The sequence below is a fragment of the Eurytemora carolleeae genome, unplaced genomic scaffold (assembly GCF_000591075.1).
Source record: "Eurytemora carolleeae unplaced genomic scaffold, Eaff_2.0 scaffold903, whole genome shotgun sequence".
Lineage (NCBI taxonomy): Eukaryota > Metazoa > Arthropoda > Copepoda > Calanoida > Temoridae > Eurytemora > Eurytemora carolleeae.
In genome coordinates, this window is record NW_019396790.1 from 131,022 (window position 1) to 145,237 (window position 14,216).

Here is a 14,216-nt window from a genome sequence, read left to right on the forward strand (position 1 = left end):
AACAATACAACAAGATCAGATAAACGAGAAATCTGGCCTTTTAAAGGGACTGTTAGCGTTATTTCAAGATAAGCACATGCGTGATTTACAACGAAACCATAAACATTTTTTAATTCTGTCCCTTGGTTTCCCTCTCCCTATCAGAGTCTCTCTGACTTGTACCGCTGTGCATCAGGCATTGCCTTCTTTAGATGGAGAGTCACTTGAAAAAACATATTTCGTCCCTTTACAGGTTCTGATGAATATTAAACATGTCTGGTATATAAGAATAAAAACATCTTCAGTCCCTTTACAGGTTCTGATGTATATTAAACATGTCTGGTATAACTATATATAAATTTGGCTTGTCTGTTTGTTTCTATCCAATAAACGTCAAAACGGCTGAACCGATCGGGCCAAAATTTTTTGTGGGACATCTAGGGACCCCAGGGAAGGTTTAGGAATGATTGAAATTTTAAAAATTTGTGTTTAAAAGTTTTTTTATTTTTGTAAAATTTTGAAAATGCGCGAAAAAATATTATGAAATCCGCAAACTTTCTTTGTTTTTGTTTTATACTGTACAAAGAGAAGATGCTCACAGATAAAGCCACAATTAAAAGTTTAAATAGAAGATGGGCGCGAAGCGCCCTAAAAGCCTAGAAAGAATTTCTAGTAAGAATAAAAACATCTTCAGTCCCTTTACAGGTTCTGATGTATATTAAACTGGGGTAAATAATTCCAAAGATAAATGCTAAATCTGAAAAGTACCCCTAGGATTCTTGTGAATAACAATTATCTAATTTGAAGAACTGCTGATAAAAAACGTTGTTAACTTATTTGAAGAATTACTGGAAACTAAAACATAGCTCTGCATGAAAAAGGAAAGAATTTGCAATATGAAAATTTTAAACCAACGTATGACCTTCCCCCCCCACTCATGTCCTCTTATTTATTCCTCATATTTTGCTCCATATTAAATACGTTAACACTAAAACGTTTAGTCTGTGTGAAGTCACGATCTGAAGTTTACGTTTTGTAGTTCTACTCTTCTCTACCCTTGGTTTAACACTAAACCTAGAGCTAAACCTTCAACTCTAGATAAAGGTTCGGTTGAGGACAAATGTNTCCTACTCTCTGCCCTTTACAGCATTGAAATCTCTGGGCTTTTAAGCGCTCTAAAAATCTCACAACCTCGCAACTCTCTCATCATTTTAATGAAAAATATACTTAGAAAACGTAAACATAGAAATATAATCTCCTTTTAATCTATTAGCCCGCTATTGATGTTCCTAAATTGATTGCTAGTTTAGAGAAAAATCACGTTTTTAATCAAAAAAAGATTACTTTTCTGTCAAATCATTTAGTTTACATTTAAAAATAAAGTTCGTCAGATTAAAGTAGCTTAAAGTTATATGGCCTTTTAGGTTAGCCCAATATATCTATATATAAATTTGGCTTGTCTGTCTGTCTGTCTGTTTGGGTGTCTGTCTGTCTGTTTGTATCCAATAAACGTCAAAATGGCTGAACCGATCGGGCCCAAATTTTTTGTGGGACATCTAGGGACCCCAGGGAAGGTTTATGAAAAATCAAAATTTCAAATATTTGTCTCCATCAAAATTCGATCGTCATTAAATTTTTAAAAAATTTTGAAAATCCGCGAAATTTTTTGTGAAAATCCGCGAATTATTTTTGTTTTGTTTTACGATGTACACAAAGAGAACATGTTCACAACTAATTTAGAAGATGGGCGCGAAGCGTCCTCTAAGGCTAGAAAGAAGGGCGCGAAGCGCCTTGAATTTCTAGTATCCTATATTTCTAAAATTGCATAGCTTATTCGTGACAAAGGCCAACAGGTTACAACTGCCGACAAATTTTTTAATATAAATTTTATAATTATAAATTTAATTTTTTAATTATTGTGGCCAACATTTGGGGAAATATAGTATTTCAATAAACTTCTCATGTAGCTATCGGGTTGCAAAGATGTAGGGATTAGAAAATCTGAGTTTTTAACAAAGACTCAATTTGTTTCTCTGAGTCTGAGAGCCTGAGATATTCTGTAAAAATACTATAAATGCAAGAACCTCAAATAGTAAAGTAAAAAAGCAAAACTACTAGCATGGAAACCCAGTTTTGTCTGGAGATTTCTCTAAAAAGTCAAACTTTTTAATTTTAACTTTCTCAATCAAAATTTTAGGCAAAAGGGATTCATTAGTTATAATCGGACGTATACAAACTTTTGTTACTCTGTAACTTTACATCCTCTGTTAATGGTGGATGCCAAAATCTACTACAGTTAATGAGAGAACGAGAGTGGGGTCCACACTTTGTTAATGGTGGATGTCAAATCTACTACGGTCAAAGAAACTACTTAGATACTTTTAATGAATCATTTTATGTATATATAAGTGCGTAAAATGGGTTCCTTTAAATTTTTTTAATATTTTAGAACCTAGACTAATTACTTGTTTTCATCATGTATCAATGTATCATTTACTCTCAGAAAAATGAAAACCAACAGAAATGAAATTGTATTTAATAGGAAGGTTTTTTACAGAAATATAATCAAAGGGCTAAGAAACTTAGCAATTTTTCAAATAATATGCTCGAGATACAATTAAGATTTGAAGAAATACTGATTAATATTTGAAGACGTAGCTTATAGAGTTTTTATTGAATCCCGAATTTAATTGATAATAATTGTTCTGAGAGTAAATGACAAAGAGCTGGACTGGACATGCATTAATAAGTTTACATATTTGCGGGATTCAATGAAAATTGTTGCATACCAAAAAAACAGCTTTTTAGAAAGGAATGCATATTTAGTTGTGATTGCAATATGAAAGTTTGTTTAAACAAATACTCATTGCAGAACAAAATTTATCAATATTATATATTCAATAGACTTATATTTAATAAACTTTTTAAGCTAAACCATCATAAATTATCATGTTTTATTTTGTGTTTAAAAAAATACTATTATACTATTAATTTTTCACATATGGAGTATTAAATAATTATATAATTTAGTGTACACACATATTTTATCACTAACACACATCATATTTATATATACGATTCGAAATCGCATTTTTAGAAATTTTTTAGTGCTTTCGATTCGAAATTTACGGAGAAGATTTCTGCATCTGATATATACATGCCCTGTTGGTTAGGCCATAAATGCTATATTTTATCATAATTGACACATTTTCGACGATTTTTTAGACCACCGCATTGGATCGTTCATACTACATAGCTCTAAATTGGTATTTTTGGGACTAACAGGAATTTTTTTAAATCAATCATCTTGTAAATTTGAATAAGCCTAATATAAATCTCGCTCGCACGCAGAAAATACAAAGATTTTGGGAGTATTTTGTGCATATTTTTACTTGAAGATAATCTAATATACATCATATGGGACGCCATGTAAATACAGAAATAGATACACATGTTAGATATCTAATATTTCTTAAACGTGCACGCCATCTTGACATTTCACACGCGGCACATCCGTTAGGCTTGAATCTGAATGTCAGGATTTTTTTTCAAGAAATTCACGCCGCCCTGCTCTATGGCCCAAGAAGTTAAAATGCATCGTATGCATGGTGCACCTATGCAGTTTAAAAAATGAAAACACGTTTATTGTTGGTGCACTAAATAAACATGAAGGTTTAACATTTTTAGGGTATTGGCAACAGGGCAATGTCCGCTATAGCTTCAGGCACGGATAAATGCAGATCACAAATATCAAAAGATATGTCGTCTTTTATTTTATTTAAACCGTTCAAAGAATAATAAAAAATAGTGCATGTTTAGATTGCAGAAAAAAAAATAAAAAAATAAACAAATTTTTCTAAGGTTTAAAGCTCCCTCCTTCAGTTTGTTTTTAGTTGCTAGTTTGCTTGAATCTAAATCCGGAGATTATCTCAATTTCTTACGAAAAGTTTGAAAAACAATTTATTCAAGCAAAACATTTTCATGTTTGAGAACAAAACCAGCGTGTGAAAGAAAACCGATTTAAAAAAAAAACTAGCCCGATATTTTATTTAACAATTTCTGAAATATATCTTCCTTTTACGTTGTTAATGTAAAGATTGAGATTGTTAACAAACGATAACTTTAAAAAAGAACTAAAATACTGTGAACTAAACTTGACTAGCAGGGGGCGGAAACGTCATGTGTGTGTGCCTGTACCAAAAGAGTGAGTTTGTATGATAAGGAACCCTTCTGTAAAGCAGTGCGACTGGCTTTTCTCATGCCAGACCAGCGCCATTTCCATTCCCTTATTCTTGTTCCCTGGTGCCCAGCCATTGAGACAAGAGTTCAAAACTTAATGTATGGTGGATATAGTTAAGTCCGCTCCTAGAGTACTATGCAACAAAAAGTTAGACTTGACTCGATTATCTTAGCTCTTGTATTTAAAAGTTTGAATCTTATCGCCGCACAGGGGCAGATAAAGGATTTAAGTGAGGGGGGGGGGGATTTTTTAGGAACAAAAAATTTCATAATTAGGAACCAAAGACGAACATTTTTTAGACTTAAACGACTCAAAAAGAGTAAAATTTAATGACAAAAGACTAAAAAACTAGATTTTAAACTTTTCACACATTATAGTTTATTAAGACAGATATTTTTCCTGTTTTGCACTAGGGTTTCTTTCCCTTAGGCATGCTATTGAGAAGCTTTTCTGAAAATAGGAACAACAAATTGTAACAATCATCATGATTCTTTCAAGATTGTTGTTACGGACAGGGTTACCCACACCCACGAAGTATGACAGTTTAAAGACAACCTGAAACATATAAATATATATGACGACTCTAGGGTTAAATTAAAATATCTGCCTGGAATGTAGTATTGTAATGGCTTATTTAATGATTTGGAAAGAGAAAAAAAGTTTACTGTTTTAGGTTCCATGTAGTATACAAACTAGCTGAAGTGACCGGCGTTGCCAGTGGAATTTTTAAAAAAATGAATTTTTAAGAGAAAAAAACTGCCGTTTGGCCAGCTAGAGCTAACTGCATATTAATATATATATATATGAGCGAGATACTTGCTGAAGTGCCTAGCGTTGCCCGTGAAATCAAAAAGAAATATGAATTTTGAAGAAGAAGAAAAATTATTTTTGAATACATTTTTTAAAACCTTTGTGACCCCATGGGTACCCATGTGTTCCCCATTTCAGCCAATTTGGTCCAGTCGTTTGGCCAGCTATAGCTAACATATATACATATAAATATATTTATATGAGCTTTGTCATATAGATAAAGAAAAAGACAGTATAATTTCAAAAAAGTAATCTCTGAAGTCTCATCTTTTGTGGGTAACCGTATGTTGAATTGGCGTGAAAGGTCAATTCTGTCAAACGATGAAATGGTATTTAAACCCACATTTTCATTGAAATGCATTTTCGCTAATAATCAAGGAAATATTTCAAGTATGCTAGATGCATATATGCAGTTTCAGCTTCCATCCTAAGTGGTTAAATTGCTAGCAATTGTTGGTCTTAAATAGCATTTTATTTGTTGGCTCCTGCAGTGGCCGGAAATAAGTCTTCTCAGATAATATGCTTAAAAATTTAAAATGGAAGTATAGGTGGAGGGAAGTAGGGGTTATATCTTCTCAGATAAGATGCTTAAAAATCTAAAATGATATGAAGGATGAGTTGCTATCTGAATTCTGATAAGAAACCTGTATATATCTATAACATACTGTCAAGTTAATTTCTTATTCAGTTCCAATCATAATATTCTCAAACTTACAAATATAGAATTCTATAAAATAAGAATTAAGAATTATATTATCTCCGTCACTTCTGAAGAATAAAAGATTAAAGAAACAATTTCAGATTTCGAGAAACAACTATTTTCAAAAATGAATCAATTTCAGATTTCGAGAAAAACTATTTTCAAAAATGAATCAATTTCAGATTTCGAGAAACAAATATTTTCAAAAATGACTGTTAAAATCAATGATATGTTTAAAATCGTCGTTTATAATTTCTAGTTTTATAAAAGATTATATTTACTTCATATTTTTCAATTTGAAAATGATTTTTCTGAATTTTTCCGAAGAAAAACTCGCCTGATAAGCATCTGTTTAATAAATTTCTTAAAATTTTACAGAGAAAAATGTCGAAACCATTAAAGGTGAATAATTATTCTTTTAGTCCGAATAAACTGCAAGTTTCAAAAATAAATCTATTTTTATAATTCAGAATCTTGTTATTCCTGAATCAAGTGATAAACACAACGATACGGAGGTAATAACTAACAAGTAATAAAAAGTAATTTTTATAAATTTTTTTATATTATTTTTATTATTGACAACATGTCATTTTAATTAGAAGTATCTGAATACAAAAGTATTTTTTCAGTATCTCTATTATTAATATGATAGAAATAAATCGTTACTAATTGTGATACTTATATATACAGTATTAATGGTATCATTATTATTTCTGTAATCAGTCTGATGTATCTGACTACCCTGAGAGCTATACTCCAGTTCCAAAACTTACCAGGTTATTATAAGTTTGCAGTATGAAGAACAGCTTATAGAAAGGTTAAAGGTTGAAAGGTTAGGGGGCAAAAGTTAAAGGGCTAAGATTGAATAGTTTGAAGATTAGTGGGCTAGGTTTAAAAGAGAAGAAAATGAAAGGGCTAAGATTGGTATGTTAGAAGAATACAGGGCTAAGATTGGCATGTTAGAAGAATACAGGGCTAAGATTGGTATGTTAGAGGGTTAAAGGGTTAAGATTGGCATGTTAGAGGGTTAAAGGGCTATGACTGGAAGATTAGAAGGTTAGAGTTAGGGTGAAACTATTTTATAGAAAATGTCAAATCCTTTTGTACACGCGAAATAAATACAATTGACCAAGATTGGGAGTTTGGAATATTAAAGGGCTAAGATTGGGAGTTTGAAAAATAAGAGGGCTAAGATTGTAAGTTTTGAAGATTTGAGTGCTAAGATTAAAAGTTTAGATAGAATCTTTTTTTTACTCGAAAACTATTTATATCTTATAAGCAAAAAATGCTCACGTCACTTTTGCAGAGAAACCGCAAATGAAAATAAATAGTTTATAAAAAAAACATTTATATCTAATTCATATTTGATCAGACAAATCTTTTGAAGGTACCGTTGCAAATCGAATACTACCATCTTTGCATAGAGGGTCACTTTGAAATAACGCTTACAGTCAATTAAAAGGGAGTGTTCGCGAAAAATGAAAGGGGGTATAGGCTGAATGCGATAAAAAAGCGCTTTTGATGGCTACTAATATTACTTCTATCTGTTGCGTCTATAAGGAGAAAATTGTTAAAAACGACCAATACCGAAGAACGTAGTGTCTGTACAAATTCAGAAAGATCGTAAACAAATCAATTTAATCCCAAACAAATCATCCAGATATTACAAACAATAGTCATCGATTATCTTTCGACGCATTCGTAAATAGTTGATTTTTCATAATATTTTGTATTTTTCATGATCTGAAAGTTACCTTTGAAAACATTTATTCCTGTTTCGAGGGTTTTTGATAATGAAGACGACATTTTCATATTTTCCAGGAATGTTCGAAAATCCAGCGCTAGCGAAAATTATTTTTTTTAAATCAAAAATATTATGAAATATTAACTATATACGAATGCGTCGAAAAATAATAAACCAGAGTTAAACGATATAAATCAAACTTGTTAATATTAATCTATAAAATTATTTAGTTTTGAGCTTTCTTCTCTGAATAATGAGAGAAAAATGATTAAGAACGATCTTCTTCTCACAGCTAGGTATTTTTGTATTTAAATGTTTTTTTATTTAAGTTTTCATTTCTGAGTTTTATCAAATGAATTTTGATCCCCTTGACCAATTTACCTCAAATTCTAAATTGGGGAACTCGAGAGAACCACGGACATAGCCTAGGCTTGGTTTTGAGATTCTTAGTTGAGTGATTTTTATAGAGAAATATAGCTAAAATCGTAATTTAAGAACAAGTGGGGGTAAACGGTGGGAGTAACGATGGGTACCCTGGGGGCAAGGCTGGGTTCCCAACCTAGTTTATCGTATAATTAAGTGATCTGTCCCTAACTTATCGCACTTTTCTAACGTCTATCTAGATATAAATATTTTATTTGGCTTGTCTTTTTTTGTTTGCATCCAATAATAATCGTCTAAACGGCTGAACCAATGTTTAATTTTAAAAGAAAATGGGAAATACAGCAATATAGCAAATTATCACCAAAACAAATTGTTTTCTGAAGGACTACTGAAAAAACGACGGCCTAAAAAGCAACATTTAAAAGCAAAAATTGTTTCAAGAAAAAAGGGCTGCACTGCTGCAGAACTTTGAAGTGTCCGTTCTAAAAGCCTAGTATAACCGTCACAGTTTTAAACTCTACCAAATGCGTTTGATGGTATGGGGTATATTTGTCATTTGTATTTGTAATTTTCTTTTTGCAAATAATTCTTATTTTTTATCTCAAAAATGTATGTTTTGTGTAGATTATCTGAAAATAGGCATAAAGAAGCCTTACACAGTAGAGCGCATAAACTTAAGCATCATTATAGAGAGGTAAGTGTTTTTTAAGGAAATTTTGAAGAAGAGTAAAAAATTTTCGCGGTCAAACATGCAATTTAAAAAAAATTCTCTCATGAAAGATGTTGACTCTGGCAAAAGATATGCTTAAATGGAGAAACCCCCAATCTTTCGTTAACAAGCGATTAACTTTTTTATATAAGTCAACATTTTGCAGAATGGTAAAAAATCTTTTTGATCATACAATTTTTAGGTGCATCTTAAAAAACCAAAATAAAGTTAAATGTTTTTTTAAAGTAATAAATCTATGCCGAATACTAGGTAGGTAGAAGCATGTGACCAAGATATGACAATGTTTAGGTAGAAGCATGTAACCAGGTTATGGCAATGTTTAGGTAGAAGCATGTGACCAAGATATGACAATGTTTAGGTAGAAGCATGTGACTAAGTTATGACAATGTTAAGGTAGAACCTTGTGACCAATTTTTGCCAATGCTTAGGAAGAAGCTTGTTCCCAAGTTGTTTGGGTAGAAGCTTGTGACCAGGTTATGACAATGTTTAGGTAGAAGCATTTAACCAGATTATGACAATGTTTCGGTGGAAGCATGTTACCAGGTTATGGAAATGTTTATGTTGAAGCATGTGACCAGGTTATGGCAATGGTTAGATAGAAGCATGTGACTAGGTTATGGCAATGTTTAGGTAGAAGCTTGTGCCCAGGTTATGGCAATGTTTAGTGTAGAAGCATATGAACAGGTTATGGCAATGTTTAGGTAGAAGCATGAGACCAGGTTTTGACAATGTTCAGATAGAGGCATGTGACTAGGTTATGGCAATATTTAGGTAGGTAGAAGCATATGACCAGGTTATGGCAATGTTAATGTAGAAGCTTGTGACCAGGTTATGGCAATGTGTAGGTAGAAGTATATGACCAGGTTATGGCAATGTTTAGGTAGAAGGATGTGACCAGGTTATGTTAATGTTTAGGTAGAAGCATGTTACCAGGTTATGGCAATGTTTAGTGTAGAATCATGTGACCAGGATATAAAAATGTTTAGATAGAGGCATGTGACCAGGTTATTTCAATATTTAGGTAGGTAGAAGCATGTGACCAGTTTATGGCAATGTTTAGGTAGAAGCATGTGACCAGGTTATGGCAATGTTTAGGTAGAAGCATGTGACCAGGTTATGGCAATGTTTAGGTAGAAGCATGTGACCAGGTTATGGCAATGTTTAGTGTAGAATCATGTGACCAGGATATAACAATGTTTAGATAGAGGCATGTGACCAGGTTATTGCAATATTTAGGTAGGTAGAAGCATGTGACCAGGTTATGGCAATGTTTAGGTAGAAGCATGTGACCAGGTTATGGCTTATGGCTTCGTTGCAATTATGTTTCTTCTGACAGGTAAAAAATAAAAAGGTCATTTTCCGATTTTTTTCTTAAATTTCCTGTAAAGTCCTTATTTTTAAGAACCAATAATACCTTAAAAGAAATGGAAAAGGAGTACCCACATTCCCCTAAAAAACTCCATGGGTCGTGTCAGGGATTCATTACATTACAAAATTTGAGGGGGAGGGGGTTTCGTCGTCCATGTTTTAATTACTATCCCCCCCCCCTCTGTCATATATTGTATTAATTTATTTCAGAAATTAAATTTTGTAATAAGAAATACGAGATTTTGTTTGGAATACAATTTAATTTCTTTATTTTTCATATATGGCGGGGTTACATAGATTTAATAAAGGTAAGAAGAGGGGAATAATTTTCTTTGAATTTTTTCTAATAATTTTTTCCTTTTATTAAATTATTTTTAGACAATCATTTTAAGTAAATGATGGTGATACTTGTAAGATCTATATAAATGTATTGCAACACTCATGAGAAGTAACATATAAACAGGTTTTTTGAGAGAAGAAAAATTAAGAATGAATGACTTTCTTTAAGTCGAAAACGAGAAAATTCTATTAGAAATGATGTCAGAAGCGTCAAAGAATTATTTTTTATTTTTTCTAAGTTTGGAAAACTTATAAAAGATGGTTCACAATCATGATCATGCTGGAGTCAAGTGAGGGGAATGAGGGTGGGGGAACAGGGGGGCGAAATATACTGATGGGGGCACAACTCGGTTCACCCCCCCCCCCAGTTGCGCCACTGAGTACAATGTACAATGGCGACTTGAAAAGTTGCAAAAGCTAAATATTTCAATTGAAAAGGTGCGCTAAGCGCACTCTAAGTCTAGTTCCTGAATATTATTCTAATCTTTTCTGTGAAAACTTTCACAGTAATTGAATAGTTAATTTTGGAACACTCTGTTGGGAATTTTAAAATGTTGGTGGTGAGTTGTGGCATACTGGTGGTGAGTTGTGGCATACTGGTTCTGAGTTGTGGCATACTGGTTCTGAGTTGTGGCATACTGGTTCTGAGTTGTGGCATACTGGTTCTGAGTTGTGGCATACTGGTTCTGAGTTGTGGCATACTGGTTCTGAGTTGTGGCATACTGGTTCTGAGATGTGGCATACTGGTTAGTGATTAGTGACTACTGCTTTATTACACCTAAGCTAGCTGCTGCAATTATCAGAATGTCTGAACCAAGGTTGCATAATAATCTCAATGTGCTCCAATGTACGGAAAATGTCGTCTCCTGAGATAGATATATAAAACCCTCATATGACGTCACTCTTGCCTCAATAATCAGTGACATCATACGAGGTCTATCTATCTTAGGGGAGGACATTTTCTCTACATTGGAGCGCATAGAGAGTAACCAACCTTATTATACAACCTTGGTCTGATTAACTAAATGGGACACCTCACCTTATACTTCTATTCAATTCTAATATATTTCAGGTTTCTACTGGTTTATCATGATATTCAGCCTGGAAATAAAGGAGACTTTTATCGTAAATATCTTTTTAATATTTAGAAAATTCAACTTTTTTCTGGAATATAATTTTCTTGTGATTTCAGAGTTATCACGTGATTGCCCCAGCTTTTGTGTATGGTTCAATAATGCTCGGAGGATTAAACTTAATCCTTTAAATAATTGTCTTATGGGATTAAACTTAATCCTTTAAATAATTGTCTTATGGGATTAAACTTAATCCTTTAAATAATTGCCTTATGGGATTAAACTTAATTCTTTAAATAATTGTCCTATGGGATTAAACTTAATCCTTTAAATAATTGTCTTATGGCATCTAACTTAATCCTTTAAATAATTGTCTTATGGGATTAAACTTAATCCTTTAAATAATTGTCTTATGTCATCAAACTTAATCCTTTAAATTGTTTCATTGGGGGATAAACTTATCTCTTTAAATTATTTTGTTGGAGAACTTGATTTGCTTTTATAAATCATTCTTTTAGAGGATTAAACTTAATCCTTTAAATCAATCTTTGGGAGGAATAAACTTATTTCTTTTATTCATTGGAGAATTAAACTACAGTTAAACTCATAAATATGAATACGTTGGAAGAATTTTTAGAATGTCGTCTTAATCACTATTCACTTGGTTATGCCGCTGAAAATTATATGATATTTTGTGCCCAACTTCACTAAGCTGTTGGATAAAATGTGTCGCGTATTTCAGGGCTTTTTATTTATCTTTACAAAAAAAAATAATTTAGAAACTTTTATTCCCGATAAAAAAAAACTATGACTTTAAACACAGAAATGTTTAAATGTTTTAGTAAACTATATATATCCCTGTACAGCTTTTGGCAGAAAACTATGACAGCTTAGAAAAATTAGAATTCAAAGCGACATTACATAAATTCTACCTATGTATTAATATTAATGAGCTCAAGAGTTTGAAGTTCCAACTCTTGAGTTTGAAAGGATCTAGATTCTGATTTTAATTTAACGTTATTAAAATAACCATTTATAAAATATATGTTCGGTGAAATTAAAAAAAAGCATTTTATTTTGAGCTAGAGTTCAGAGGATTTTTTAAAAGATATTTTAATATCTTTCATCGTTATTTCAAGTGATATCATCTTTTTTCTTTCTTAAATTGATAATTTTTCAAATGAAACTGTAGTTGCTTTAAAATAGTAACTTGCAAGTGGAAACATAACTTTCATAAATTTAGGTTTTTTAACAAAAAATAATTAACAAAAGTTTTTCAAAAAAGTAAAAAGCATATTTGTTTGTTCCCCTTTAAATTATAACATTCTATAGAAAAATTCTTATGTTAATATTATCATTTTTCTTGCAATCTAATAAATCATAGAAATAGAGGAAATGTACTATTCAAAATGCTGATAACTCCAAAGCACCTTTATTATATTCCATATCGTATCGTACAGGGTTAGCCACAAAGGATGAGATTTTAAAGAGAACTTGAAACTCTTAAAATACGATAATTTTAAGTTTAATTTGTGTAGTTTTTTGCCCTGAATATTGTGTTTAAATGGCTTATATAATGATTTTAATGATTTGGCAAAGGAAAAAAGCAATTTTTTACAGTTGCAGGGAATCATGTATGTAGGAAACAGTAAAATTTCGTAAAGTTGTCTTTAAAATGTCATCCTTTCTGAGAAACACTTTATCTAAAATTATAGCGAAGGTCAGTTTTTGAATAATTTGGTTTTATTTTATTATTGTTAAAGGGACTGTATAGACGTAATTTCATAAACGTCGATTCACTTCAGTACCTTAAAACCTTTGTATGATAAAAAATAAATAAGATATCAATGTTTTAACTTTGAAAATTGATTATTCATAATTGTGGGTTCTGTTACAGAAATAATGGAGAAGTGTATTCACTTTAAATGCTAGAAAACCAACGATGATATCTTCCACATTTGTGATCCGAAAGAGGTTTAAAGGGTTCTCTGTTCTGATTTGCAATAATTGATAAATATTTAAATGTAAAAGTTTCAATTTAGAACTCAAGTCTCTACTTAGTATGTCGACAAACGCTTTTTAATTTATTGAAGTTATTGAAATGTTTTTGATGCAAAATAGTTTTTTGTTAAAATCAATTTTCTAATAACTTCTATAAGCTTAGGTTACTGACCAATTTTATTTAATACGCTTTCAAGGTTTCCCACTGCACAGGATCATTTATATATCATACATGTTGCCGTTTTTGATTCAAAGCGAAGAAAGGTAAAAAGTTACACAATTTTCTTTTCTTTTTCCCTTCCCCCCATATCATGATGTATACCAAAAATATAAGATACTTAATGGAATTGTTGTAAATCTTTTGCTAAAATGTAGAACGAAAATTACCAAGGATGAACAAATTATAATTTTTGTGTAATTAACATCATAAAAAGCTTTCAAACGAGAAAGGAAGGAACCACTTCCCTGTAAGTATAAAATGCCTTTTTTTCGACTACGAAATGTGCACCCTTCAGAAGGTGGGTGGTGAGGATAGTAAAGGTCGGAGAGTGTTATGAATGCCAGAAACAAGCTTAAAACAATTGATTTAATGAGAATCGATACCCATATTGTAGACCATGGGCAAAGAATAATTACAGAGTGGGGATGGGGTCTCTTAAAAAACTGAAGGTAGCTGGGGTAGTAAGGGTAGTTGCCATTCAGATTCAGCTTCAAGGGTGGGGGTGGGTTCTCTCTAAAAACAGGTGTCATACTTCATACATCATACATCATACATCATACATCATACATCATACATCATACATCATACATCATACATCATACATCATACATCATACATCATACATCAT

General features: G+C 31.8%; 1 protein-coding gene across 1 annotated transcript; it reads left to right on the forward strand.

The window, feature by feature from the left end:
- Nucleotides 1-6,017: 6,017 nt before the first annotated feature.
- On the forward strand, nucleotides 6,018-11,622 carry LOC111708723 (uncharacterized). The gene is made up of 8 exons (XM_023482182.1): nucleotides 6,018-6,131; nucleotides 6,200-6,244; nucleotides 6,453-6,505; nucleotides 7,704-7,769; nucleotides 8,482-8,551; nucleotides 9,863-9,923; nucleotides 11,367-11,419; nucleotides 11,487-11,622. Exons 1-8 carry the CDS (start codon nucleotides 6,114-6,116, stop codon nucleotides 11,556-11,558), a joined length of 438 nt encoding a protein of 145 aa, XP_023337950.1. The 5' UTR covers nucleotides 6,018-6,113; the 3' UTR covers nucleotides 11,559-11,622.
- The last annotated feature ends 2,594 nt before the right edge of the window (nucleotides 11,623-14,216 follow it).

What these genes read in the sequence shown, in the direction of transcription:
- LOC111708723 (XM_023482182.1), top strand. An exon ending in GATCTTCTTCTCACAGCTAG is followed by an intron (nt 7,770 to 8,481) that starts GTATTTTTGTAT and finishes TGTTTTGTGTAG; the next exon opens with ATTATCTGAAAATAGGCATA. An exon ending in TTAAGCATCATTATAGAGAG is followed by an intron (nt 8,552 to 9,862) that starts GTAAGTGTTTTT and finishes GGCAATGTTTAG; the next exon opens with GTAGAAGCATGTGACCAGGT.